Source organism: Mya arenaria, chromosome 12 (genome assembly GCF_026914265.1).
Source record: "Mya arenaria isolate MELC-2E11 chromosome 12, ASM2691426v1".
Taxonomy (NCBI): domain Eukaryota; kingdom Metazoa; phylum Mollusca; class Bivalvia; order Myida; family Myidae; genus Mya; species Mya arenaria.
This window is the reverse complement of record NC_069133.1, coordinates 48,287,956-48,301,599: the sequence shown is the minus strand read 5'-3', so window position 1 is coordinate 48,301,599 and position 13,644 is coordinate 48,287,956. Positions and strand designations below refer to the sequence as shown.

The 13,644-nt window shown below is 33.8% G+C and overlaps 1 protein-coding gene across 6 annotated transcripts in view; it reads right to left on the bottom strand.

Annotated features, from left to right (window-relative positions):
- Positions 1-443: 443 nt before the first annotated feature.
- Positions 444-13,644, bottom strand: part of LOC128210379 (cytosolic purine 5'-nucleotidase-like) — an 83,906-nt gene continuing 70,705 nt past the window's right edge. For 4 of the 6 annotated variants that reach the window (XM_052914701.1, XM_052914702.1, XM_052914703.1 and 1 more), the window contains 5 exons: positions 13,129-13,186; positions 10,028-10,063; positions 8,387-8,505; positions 7,500-7,672; positions 444-6,850 (listed from right to left, as the gene is read on the bottom strand). In XM_052914701.1, coding sequence (XP_052770661.1) covers positions 6,700-6,850; positions 7,500-7,672; positions 8,387-8,505; positions 10,028-10,063; positions 13,129-13,186 — 537 coding nt within the window. In that variant the 3' untranslated portion in view covers positions 444-6,699. The remainder of the gene's footprint in view (positions 6,851-7,499; positions 7,673-8,386; positions 8,506-10,027; positions 10,064-13,128; positions 13,187-13,644) is intronic. The other 2 variants (XM_052914704.1, XM_052914706.1) reach the window with 1 other exon arrangement.

Genomic DNA, 13,644 nt, shown 5'->3' with positions numbered 1-13,644 from the left:
AACTACATGGAAAGTTGGCAGTTTTTTCGTCACGGTCAAAATGTTTCTGAATGATGGTCAGTATAAGAGCTCAAATGAATGGCTGTGATCAGTTGGAGAAGGAATGACTTTGAATACTAAGTAGTACAAGGGAATCATTGTTACAATTTATTAAAGTATATTACAGTGTAAGAATACATTATTCCAGTAAAAATAAATACACCATTATGTAGATACACAATAAGAGATATCACATAGCAATGATACTTTTTACAATGAAAACACTTGTACACATGCACAACACTATCTTAATACTTCACAAATTCAATTAAAACGTTTATAAATAAGCAGATCTTTGACAGTGTTCAAAAAATCTCAATCTAAACGGATTTTCCATATAACATCAAAAGTTATTTAAAATTGTTTATGTGATTACTGTTTTAAAAATGTCTTCTCATAAATGTGTTCATAAAAAAAAAAAATTGTACTTAAAACAAATTCTAAAGCAAAAACATACTTGGGTGATTGGTCAAAGAACAATGAGTTGTACTTAATTAATTTTCTTGCTGTAAAATGATTTTTTTTTTTGTCTAAAGTTTTTAATCAACCTATTTTACTAATATCTTTTATCGGTACCTAAATCTTACGCTTTTTGTTTTGTTTTAACCATTTAAGTCAATTGAGATAACGACGATAATGCATTTAAATTGAAAAACATTTTTTTGCATCAACCTAATTTGTGCACCTTTAAGATATAAACCCAAATTTAAAGTATAGCCATGTATTAGGGAATTCAAATTAGCTGTTTCTAATATGACCAATATATTTAAAATAAATCATGTTTCTACTAGGAAATACCTATTTGAAAAACAATCATTCATAAAAGAGGTCCCTAATTAAAAAAATCCAATATTAGCAGCATTTAAACCTTCATGTATGTATACTGTATGTTTACCTTGCAAGCAAAATGTTGACACTAATTTCACAAAATATATGAAGCATGATGGCTTCAGAAGAGCTATCATATTTTAACACAGCTGTATCATGATTCATTTTCAACATTTTCCTTTAAAGTCACAGAACTTCTTTAACTATTCATATCAAAATAAAAAATAGTGATAATACCTTGATCCTTTATTAGAGGTATTAATGATTATTCTAGAGATTCAGGGGTCCAGGGCCCAGTTTCTCTCAAGATTGTACAGCTTCAGAATGTTAATTGTACAGCTTCAGATTGTTAATTTCCATGCGAAACCTCGAAACCCCAAAAAATATCAAAAGAACATTATAATTTTTATCCCATAGATTTTGCCTGTAACTTTACAGTTTTCCTTAGCATCCTTAGGCAGCGTTAACTTTATGACTTAGATATCTTATCGAAATGGGCCCCTGTGTTTTAATAACAAACTCTCTTCAATGGTTGAACTGTTCTACAAGTTATCCTAGTTGACATGAAAAATATTCAAATTATAAAAAATCGAACCATTTAAGGAATAAATTGTGTGATTGATGTCATTTTTGGGGTATGAGCACAGTTGGACTGGTTAAATTGTGTGGAGTCCGACTCCATACTTTGACCAGCCCAACTGCATTCATATCCGCAAAATGGAGAAAATACATGTTCAATAATGTTAATACACTCCAGCTAAAATGTGTTACTGTACACGTTAACAAAAGCCGAGACAAACATGGAATTCTCTGACAAGTATGTGTCATGACAAAGGAACCAAACCTCTTTGTTGAGTTGTGTTACAAAATTAAAATGATGACAAAAAATGAAAAAAATCAAATGTTATAATGCCAAATGGAGAACTTTCTTTGGTATTGAATATTGCAACTCACTGATTAATCTGACTAAAGAATCTATATAACGTAACGCTAAATGGTCTGACTAAACTATTTATATTGCCTAATGTGAAATTATCTGACTAAAGTGCTTAAATAACATAAGTCTAAATTATATGACTACACTATTTATATTACATATCCCTTAATGATCTTATTAAAGTATCTATCCAAAGTTAGGCTAATGCATACATACCATATCCCCCCGGCGGGGGAAAAAATCCCCCAGAATTTCGACCTATCCCCTGGTCCCCCGCCGGGGGATCCATATCCCCTGGAATTTAAAAAAACAAAAAAAACTTGCTTATGGTTGACAGTGGAAAGCATCAATAATATTATGAGTGTGAAATTCCATGAAGGACCATGATGACTTAGTCCAAAAATTATTGTAAATTGAGTGTATTTCTGTTTTTATTGTTATATTATAAATGCAGATATTGCGCAAATTTTCGCCGCATAAAAATCCCCTGGTGTAATATCAAAATTCCCTGGAATTCAGACCGAAATCCCCTGGGAAGCCTCTCAGAAATATGGCATGTATGCTAATGGAACTGACTTTACAATTATACTGACTGAAGCACATTAACATAGGGCTGCGAAGCGACAACCAATGCTTACCAAAACTTGGTATAAGCTAGCAATGATCAAATCCAGAGTTATGGGCCTTGTTGTACATTGTCTCTTGCATCGTATGTACCAAGTTTGATTATCTCAAACAGTTTCTTAGATATGTTCCTAGGTAATAAAGTAGGTAAATTATGTTTAGGTTTTACTATGTCAACACCAAAGCTATCGCTATATCTGAATTTTTTGTCTTTTAAAAATCATAAGAAAGAAAAAATAAATATTAAGAAAATAAAGTAAAATAGCCTATTATTTACAATGAAAAGAAAAGAAACTCTTCACTTTCGGGAAAAGATGTTTTGTCTTTAACTCCATTTTCTTATATCTCTTGTAAAACCATTTATTCAATATTTATCATAAATATACAGGGAAAATTACAACAAATTATATGAGGGTATATAGAAATGAAATAAGACAAATGTGCAGTTTTGCTGGAACACAATTGTTGATAAAATATAGTGATAAAACAATCCAAATAAGAAATAAACTGATAAAAACTATCAAATAATACAGAAAATCAAAAAAAAATAATGCTATTAATCACTCTACCAGTATAAATCCCTTCAAAGTTGACAGTAATGTTATAAACACACATATAATTTTTTATCAATACAGCGACCTATATTCTAAACAAATTGAACATATATAAAACATATATGAAAAAGAAAACAGATAAAAGAACAAAAGTTATGACGGGATTGTGTCTTTTGTAGACATCTGGTTGAATAGATAATACATAAGAGTCCTCAATAAAACATAGAATAGATAAAATAGGCTTTCGACAACAAAATAATACATACATTTTTTTATGAACACACCGTACAGTGAGTAGTTAGTGTTATCAAGGTAAATCAGTCTGAACAATGGCACCTAAGTCATGTTTTGTAAAATCAACATAGGCTTCATGACATTTTAAATCTGGCAATAATTAATCAACAGCTTGTTTAACATTCAATTACAAACATTTTTAAGTGTGCGCAGTTATACTAAGATAATTTTTTTTAATTTTTTTATGGGGTTTTCACCTCCTTACTGCTTGAATTTCATAACAAAAAATTATTACAACAAAAGATGCTATAAAATGATTTGGATTAAAGGGTTTTTGTGAGTCGATTACAGCTATATGACTATTATTTATGATTTTAGCTGAAAAGGTTCACCGGAATGATAAACATAGTGAAATTTTTATATTGGAATTAATGGACACATTTAAAATCACTACTACAAAACATAACCTGTATGTAACAAAAAGTGGATAAAACAATTTATTCACAATTATACTGTAATAAGATCTAAATGAAATACAAAATATTGCTTGTTTGAGGTTTATAATAATGTTTCCTCTGGACATGACATAATAAATTAATATATGTACTTGCATTTCAGAGTAGAGACAGTTACCAGCAACAGGCAAGATTAATTTTTAAAAAAAAATACCTGAATAAAAATCAAGAGAATCATGGAGTTAAACACTAGTCTGTTGATATTTTTCACTCTAAAGAGGGGCATAACTCAACCATTGATAAAGCCAGAGTTATGGGCCTTGATACAAATGTGCGTATTGTCTCTGGAAACATGTATACCAAGTTTCATTTAAATAGTTTGAATGGTATTTTACATATAGCCGAGGTTTATGTATTTGCACTAAGATGACACAGACACTGCGCCAACAACACCGATGCCATAACAATACCTAGAGTTTATAAGATTTAGCAACTTAATAAAATGAATTGCACTAGATCTATGAAAAACATGCAAAATTTCTAAAAATTAAATGCATGAAATGAAACTAGCTATAAGCCACAGGTTCTCAGTTTAAAATGAATAATAAGTAATCAAGAACATTTTTCAACAAATATGCTGTAAAAATATAATGAATACACATAACAAATAACTTCAGTCAGTAACAAATTCCCTCAATATCAAACACCATCAATGTCCCAAAATGTTTTTATGTAATAAATGTAACATGTGAACATGTAAAGTAATTCGGTTATGGCCGTAGGTGGACCATTTTTGATGTGTAGGCACAAAACTACAAGGGTCAGGGGAAAATTTACAGAGAGAATTTACAAAAGGTTCTGATTTGTGGGTAATTTTTGTTCTTTTCTGTACAGGAAAAAAAGAAAAAACAAAATTGTGTGCAAGGCCAGGCCTTTCCGCTTGTCAGCGGAAGCTACGCAATTGTAAATACTTAAGTGTCTCGTATGTTTTATTGTTGACATATGTCCATATTTGTATCCACAATTAGTCAGCAAATATCCCGGTTACACACTCAAATTATGAGAGAAAAGGAAATAAAAACTATGATTCTTTTTTATGTCAGTTTTTTTTAATCACTCTGGCATTTCCAGCGATCTTGTCAATCTTTTAAAAATGAATTCCTAAGTGATAAAGCTGATGTAAAGAAAATTGCACTAATCAAACAATAACTTTATCAGTAATGCTACTTTCTTTATCTCTCTCGTGATATGTATAGAACTCTTATTTCAATGACTATTGACGATGATACGTTTCCAATCATTGAAAACTATGAAACTAATTTACAGATTTGAAAACATCTATCGAGAACAATTTATCCATCAAACACAAGTGTGGCATTTATGTGATTCCAGACAGTGTGAAATATCATTAAGGTCATCATTCTTATCAACATACGTACAACAAAATATCCTAATATCATGACTTTACGTCCAAACTTAAACAAAGTAATTTTTTTAAAACATAGTATCAGTGTTTCTGCTGGCAAATCAATTATACTATGTTTGAACTGATAAATACAACTATTTTTGTCAGAAAAGATATTATAACTACACAATACTATTGATTTAAAAAAGCAGTCATTCGTTATTATCATTTGATATTTAACTTAAGATGAGATTTGTTACCGTGGAGACAAGATTTGTTACCGTGGAGACAAGATTTGTTACCATGGAGACAAGAGACAAAAATATGTAAATATATTTTTGACTTCAATAAAATCAAGGTATATTTGTGGAATAAACATGTATACATGAGTGATCTCAGGGTTCATGGTCGGTTCTTTGTTCTTTGGCAGTGGTCAACAATAACAGTTACGCGCACAGTGTTTTGTGCATACCTATCTAGTTGTCTGAGCAAACAACTTAAGTCCCACTTTTAAGTGAATTTAAGCAAACAACTGAAGTCCCATCATTAAGTGAATTAAAGCAAACAACTTAAGTCCCATATTTAAGCGAATTAAAGCAAACAACTTAATTCCCATATTTAAGTGAACAACTTAAGTCCCATCTTTAAGTGAATTTAAGCAAACAACTTAAGTCCCATCTTTAAGTGAATTAAAGCAAACAACTTAAGTCTCATATTTAAGTGAATTAAAGCAAACAACTTAAGTCCCATATTTAAGTGAACAACTTAAGTCCCATCTTTAAGTGAATAAAAGCAAACAACTTAAGTCCCATCTTTAAGTGAATTAAAGCAAACAACTTAAGTCCTATCATTAAGTGAATCAAAGCAAACAACTTAAGTCCCACCTTTAAGTGAATAAAACCAAATAACTTAAGTCCCACCTTTAAGTGAATTAAAGCAAACAACTTAAGTCTCACCTTTAAGTGAATAAAAGCAAACAACTGAAGTCCCACCTTTAAGTGAATAAAAGCAAACAACATTAGTCCAACATTTAAGTGAATTAAAGCAAACAACTTAAGTCCTATAATTAAGTCAATCTAAGCAAACAACTATACTCACATCATTTAGTCAGATCAAACTTAAGTCAAAACTTTAAGTCAATTCCATCAAATAACCATATATTGGAACATAAACAAAGCAAAAATCTTTACTACATGTGATGGTACTATTCCAACATTGAAACATATATTTTTTTCTATAAATAGAATTATATACAGCTGTACATGGTATCAGCAGAAACAAAATACTCTCTGGTCATCAATGAAATGTATGAACAAGCAGCAAAATTACCATCCAAATATGTGAATCAACTAACAAACCTTTTTACTCTTTAAGCGATGTCAATGTTCATGTACTTATTAAAACAACCAAATGTATGAAAGACAATAAGTCGGCAACTTTTTTCATCCCTTCACCAAATACAAATAACCTTGAATACATGAGTAAGCAGCCTTGAATTCCGATACCAAAAGTCTTCAACAGTCTTTCATCTTATAAACGTGACAGCTTTGTGTTTGTGCACATGACACCTGTAATCTGTGGGCATCTGCTAACACACCTGCATCTGTACAGCACCTGCAGCCTCTAAGCTGTATTCACCACCTCTCCATTCACTTCACCTGCAACTTCTTCATCCTCATTAGGTGGTGTGAGCTCCTTATCGCTATCCTTAGAATTGTCACTGTCCCCTTCTTCGTCTTGGATTTGAGTGAACTGTCGGGGTGTGTCTGCAAACCTGAGATAAAGGGAGGTAATCAGGGTTAAACACAACTAATATTTGATAATGACAAATAAAGTAAAGAGTGTGCATTAGACTAGTAAACACTTGGTATGGATATTGAAAGTAACTAATGTTTCTATAAAGCTTTTTTTCTAAGATGTGGTCATTTCATATTTTCAAAAACAACTTGTCAGTCTCATTCTATAGTATTTCAAATCCTGAAGAAAAAAAATATTAACAATTTCAAAACAGAGTGAAAATACATACATGCAGTTCTTGAACAAAATTTGGGCAATTTTCGAGAAAGCAGGCCACAGTTGAAAATGGTGTGTCACAGAAGCATGTTCCTTCAACATGCTTATTTTTTATATGTGACATTGGATCTAATTTTACTGCCTTTTTGTTTAAGTAAAAGATAAAATCACTGTCACACTGGGAGAGTGTTGAAAAGAAAGAAGTGATTTCTAGCTTTTTTTTTTATCAATTTCACCTATGGCCTGGGTTTTGCAGATTGTATCACATCCTAAGTTATCTATATTTAAATCACTAACCATGAGGGGGTGGTGTGGATAAGTATTGTATACAACTAAAGAGCAGATTGATAACTTTTACAAAAAAAGTAGGCCTTAAACCTACCGATAGCAGTAACTGTCTTACGACCTACCTGCGCACATTATCCCCCAGAGTTTCAGCTCGTTCCAGGGGAAAGCGTTTTGGTGTGACAGTAGGAGACAGGAGTGGGGTTCCATCCTCGTTCTTGAGACGCGAGCGAGAGGCAATAATCTCATGGTGGGGAGGCAAAACATCCTCATGGCCAACAGTAGACTCATGCGGCATCTGGGTAAGAAAAGTCAAGTAACGTGTTATTGTATGAACAAGATGTAACGCCAAGACACAATGTTACCACGTTTAGTAAAGATTAGACATCAAATTCTTAAGTTTGAGAATGCAAATGGAATTATGACGAAGATGACATGGATGATGCCAACACCTAAACAATATAATCCTTCAACGACTGCCATGCTTCCATAGTTGTGAGAAAATATTCTTGTGGGTTTCGGGACAGTTTCAATAAAAAATTAAAAAAATTTCATTAAGTAAGCACTGACGCCATTATGTTTCCATTGACACCGGGCAAGGATTATTATGTGTTATCATATGATATACTTACACTGTTTCCGGTGGCTAATATTAGGTCAGACACAACTTATACACGAACCAATGCTTTTTTCCGATTTATTCATAAAACCATAGTATTTATTTTTGTGAATTTGTTTAATTGAAATGCGTGAGAAATAACATATTCAGTGTGAGACCGTGATTTCATTGCAAAAATTGTGAGACTTGACAAGTATTAACAACACATAGTTCTTATTAACACTTTCTCCAATTCGATAATGATTGAAAGACATTTATCACTAGCTAGATTCTTTAATAATTTTAAAGGTTCGACCAATATTTAAGCTTCTTCACAATGAGATGACAATGACACTGCAGCCACTGCTGATAATACAAATGCTATGAAACCAGACATTTTCAACCCAATCTCACCAGCATTGCAGGAGCTCTGAACACATAGGAAAACGGGTAGTGTAAGAGGTTAAGGAATGATGCTGCATACAGGTCAGCGTAGCGCATCACTTGGGACGCAAAAAACGTCTGCCGTGATCCTGAAATTGATAAAAAGAAAATTTACATTTTTTTAGAGTATCTTTTGGCTGTGTACCTATTATTTAATTGAAGTTTTGCACCTTCAGGGCTGATCTGAAATCTCGAAGAGAAATCTTCTGAGAATGAGCATGATCACTTTTTTATCCTAAAAGAATGTAAAAGTATACTTAAGATAAAAATTGGATTTAACCATTTGGATCACCTATGTCATGTTGATTTTTCCTTCATAAAGATGAAACTTTTAACAGCTAAAACACAATTGATAAAGCTTTCATAAACATAACTTGCATCAAAAAATAAAAATGGCAGACATTTAATGCTTTGACAAATACACTTAAAATAACATAAAATTCAAAACAGGTTTAACTAATAATGCAAACATTCTTCTAAACATTCCAACATTCACCATATTTCATAGGCCTTAACAGTGCACTAAATGGTGTCCTATACATCAAGCCTACTGGGCAAGTGCTTAATTCTGGACAGTCCATAAATAATTGGAGTAAATAAAATGTAATCTTTCATACAAAGTTCATGTTAAAAAATTAAAAATATACCAAAATGCATTGATCTACATATGATTTTAGTCAGAGAAAGACATTTGAATCCTTCCTGCTAATGAATGAATCCACAAGTCAAGCGGAGAACAGGTTAGATTGTGTTCATGTTTGTTAACTATCAAAAACATATTTGTGGTGTTTGGTGCGGGCAATTTTGAAAATATTTATTCATTAAGTGTCCAAATAATAGAACTCTTTGATTAAAATATCCCACGGTGTTGCTTAGCAACTACTTTGGTTAAGGTAAGTATGCTTTTCCTTTTTTATGGAAATATGTTATAGGAACCCATACTAATTTAGTCTAAAATTCATGCTTGTTATTGCAAAATAACATTAAAGTCTCCAGAATGAGGCGCTTGCCCAGTAAGGACCACTCTGAATATAAGCCATTCACTCTCAGGACTAGCGATCTACTGTAAAAAATAAGCTTGATGCCCAAGAACGTACATGTATAATACCAATTTCTTTCTGATCAACTTCAAAATCCACATTTCACAATAAATTTATCATAAGTTTTGTTTAGTTAGAGCTTTTGTTTAGTAAGTAAAAGTTTATTCTAATCTATTTCAGCTTGCCTTTAAGGTAAGCTGAAAGTTTATATAAATTACTCTTGATTCCGTTTCTGTGTCCGTTTGCCAGGTCATGAGAAATACACCGTTAGGGGATCGAACCCACAAACACATGAGAAAGAGGTGGATAATTAACCTATGAACTAGACCATTCTCACTCTTTTTAAGAATTAATTGAGCCTTATTTAGTAAACCAATGATTTAATATACAAACTTGATCAGTAAACCTACAGTTTTATACATAATCTTAAAAATGGCTATTCTAATCTGAAATTCTGACATATATTGTAGAAATATAAGCTAAAATAAACATATTAAGCCAATATAAAGTCAAGTCATTGTGTTTCAATAGAACAATGCTGCACGATACACGTGGGGTTTTCCCGGCTTACCATAGGTATCAATGTCGGGGTCCACAAAAGAACTGCCTGAATGTACACACAAGGAACTCTTTTTATGCACAAGAAAAAAACATGCTATTGAGCCACAAGGAAAAATAGCAGAAAGAAACAAGTGCTTTTAACTTTTTCATATGTGATTCTTTCGAACTATATACATATAAGTCATAAGTACTATTCTACCAAAGTTCAACTTTGGGGGAATTAGTGCTTAATAAGGCAATTGTTATAAATCTTCGACAACTATATATATACAAAAACAAGATTTGTAGCCAAATTTACAATTCTGATGATGGTGAAAAACTATGGAAGCATATACCTGTAACAACTCAATATTAAGTCTTAACAAGAGCTGTCATAGTATGTAACGAATGCCCCCGAATGTGACATTGACCTATGAACAAGGTCAGTACATGAAAAGTTAAAGATCAAACAAATACATATGGCAAGTTATTTTAAATTGCCTCAGAACATAAAAAATACCACCCATACTTGACAACCTACATTCTTATGTCCTTATATTCAGCATTCCATTGTGAATAAACACTAAGTGTATCTTTCACCTTAGAGGTAGGGACACGGGTCTTGCACGTGACACGTGTCGAAAACATGTGGCAAGTTATTTTCAAATCTGTCCGTACAAGAAAAAGATACAGCCCGGACATAACAACCAACACTCTGTATCCTTATATGCAGCACTCCATTGTGAATTAACAACTAAGTGTGACCTTGACCTTAGAGGTAGGGACACGGTTCTTGCACGCGACACGTCGTCATGGTATGTCGAACACATGTGGCAAGTTATTTTAAATTCTGTCCATACAAGGGAAAGTTACAGCCCGGACACGATAACCTATACCCTGTGTCCTTATATGCAGCATTCCATTGTGAATAAACACCTAAGTGTGACCTTGACCTTAGAGGTAGGGACACGGGTCTTGCACCCGACACGTCATCTTGGTATGTCAAACAGATGTGGCAAGTTATTTTATTATCTGTCTATACAAGGGAAAGTAACAGCCCAGACACGAAAACCTATACTTTATGTCGTTATATGCAGCATTCTATTGTGAATCAACACTAAGTGTGACCTTGACCTAAGAAATAGGGACACGGGATAATCTATACCCTGTGTCCTTATATGCAGCATTCCACTGTGAATAAACACCTAAGTGTGACCTTGACCTTAGAGGTAGGGACACGGGTATTGCACGCGACACGTCATCTTGGTGTGTCGAACACATGTGGCAAGTTATTTTAAAATCTGTCCATACTAGGGAAAGTAACAGCCCGGACACGACAACCTATACTCTATGTCCTTATATGCAGCATTCTATTGTGAATAAACACCTAAGTGTGACCTTGACCTAAGAAGTAGGGACATGGGTTTTGCACGCGACACGTCGTCTTGGTATGCCAAACACATGTGGCAAGTTATTTTAAAATCTGTCCATACAAGCGAAAGTTACAGCCCGGACACAACAACCTATACTCTAAGTCCTTATATGCAGCACTCCATTGTGAATAAACACCTAAGTGTGACCTTGACCTTAGAGGTAGGGACACGGTTCTTGCACGCGACACGTCGTCTTGGTATGCCAAACACATGTGGCAAGTTATATTTAAATCTGTCCATACAAGGGAAAGTTACAGCCCGGACACGATAATCTATACCCTGTGTCCTTATATGCAGCATTCCACTGTGAATAAACACCTAAGTGTGACCTTGACCTTAGAGGTAGGGACACGGGTCTTGCACCCGACACGTCATCTTGGTATGTCAAACAGATGTGGCAAGTTATTTTATTATCTGTCTATACAAGGGAAAGTTACAGCCCAGACACGAAAACCTATACTTTATGTCGTTATATGCAGCATTCTATTGTGAATCAACACTAAGTGTGACCTTGACCTAAGAAATAGGGACACGGGTCTTGCACGCGACACGTCGTCTTGGTATGCCAAACACATGTGGCAAGTTTTTTTAAAATCTGTCCATACAAGGGAAAGTTACAGCCTGGACACGATAATCTATACTCTATGTCCTTATATGCAGCATTCCATTGTGAATAAACACCTAAGTGTGACCTTGACCTTAGAGGTAGGGACACGGGTCTTGCACGCGACATGTCATCTTGGTGTGTCGAACACATGTGGCAAGTTATTTTAAAATCTGTCCATACTAGGGAAAGTAACAGCCCGGACACGACAACCTATACTCTATGTCCTTATATGCAGCATTCCATTGTGAATAAACACTAAGTGTGACCTTGACCTAAGAAGTAGGGACATGGGTTTTGCATGCGACACGTTGTCTTGGTATGCCAAACACATGTGGCAAGTTATTTTAAAATCTGTCCATACAAGCGAAAGTTACAGCCCGGACACAACAACCTATACTCTAAGTCCTTATATGCAGCACTCCATTGTGAATAAACACCTAAGTGTGACCTTGACCTTAGAGGTAGGGACACGGGTCTTGCACGCGACACGTTGTCTTGGTATGCCAAACACATGTGGCAAGTTATTTTAAAATCTGTCCATACAAGGGAAAGTAACAGCCCAGACACGAAAACCTATACTTTATGTCGTTATATGCAGCATTCTATTGTGAATCAATACTAAGTGTGACCTTGACCTAAGAAATAGGGACACGGGTCTTGCACCCGACACGTCGTCTTGGTATGCCGAACACATGTGGCAAGTTATTTTAAAATCTGTCCATACAAGAGAAAGTTACAACCCGGACACGAGTTATTGAGCCGGACACAAGGACGGACGGATGGACGGTGCGATTTTAATATGCCCACCTTCGGGGGCATAACAACTTAATAACTTGTTCAATGAGATACTAAGTTGTATATATCTATATAAAAAGAAATATTTTTTTACACATTTAGTTACTCATTTCCAAATATTTCATTTTATTAAGACTCTTTCTTCAATAGTGTTATGTATATTCAACCGAATTTCATTTCTCAAAGTGTAGAAACTAAACCATCAATTGGTTAAAACAGCAAAACTCCAGGTCGGGTATATCCAAAGTGGGTTAAAGCTCAACTCAACGCAGGTTAGGTTTATCTGAACACACTCACCACTCCTGAACAGACTTCCCAGGATGCCATACGACATGTCCATCACGTGGGTGACATTCTGTAAGAAATGTAAAACCATTGTTGTCCAGGTTTTTTACAGACAATTTTAACAATAGGTCCTTTCTGCAGACTTCCTTTAAAACTGCACTTTCACAGATTGAATGTTTTGACAACGTTTTCATTTTTGTCTTTAAATGTGCCAATTTTGCAAAATATGCATGGAAACCTGTGATTTATGCATGAATACAAAAAATCAGATCGCATGTTTTCATTTTTATGATGAAAAATTGATGTTTTATGCATTTTTCTAAAAATGTTTTAGTCTTAAACCATTAATTTTCGAACGTATATATATAAACGGAGATCTGATCTTTTGTCAGTATTCTTATATCACTGATTTTCTGATATTTACACAAAAATTGGCTTATTTAAAGACAAAAAATGAAAAAGTTGTCAAATGGTATATCTGTCAGAGTGCAGCTTTAATTTGTTTAAGCACATCCTTAAAGAGATCAC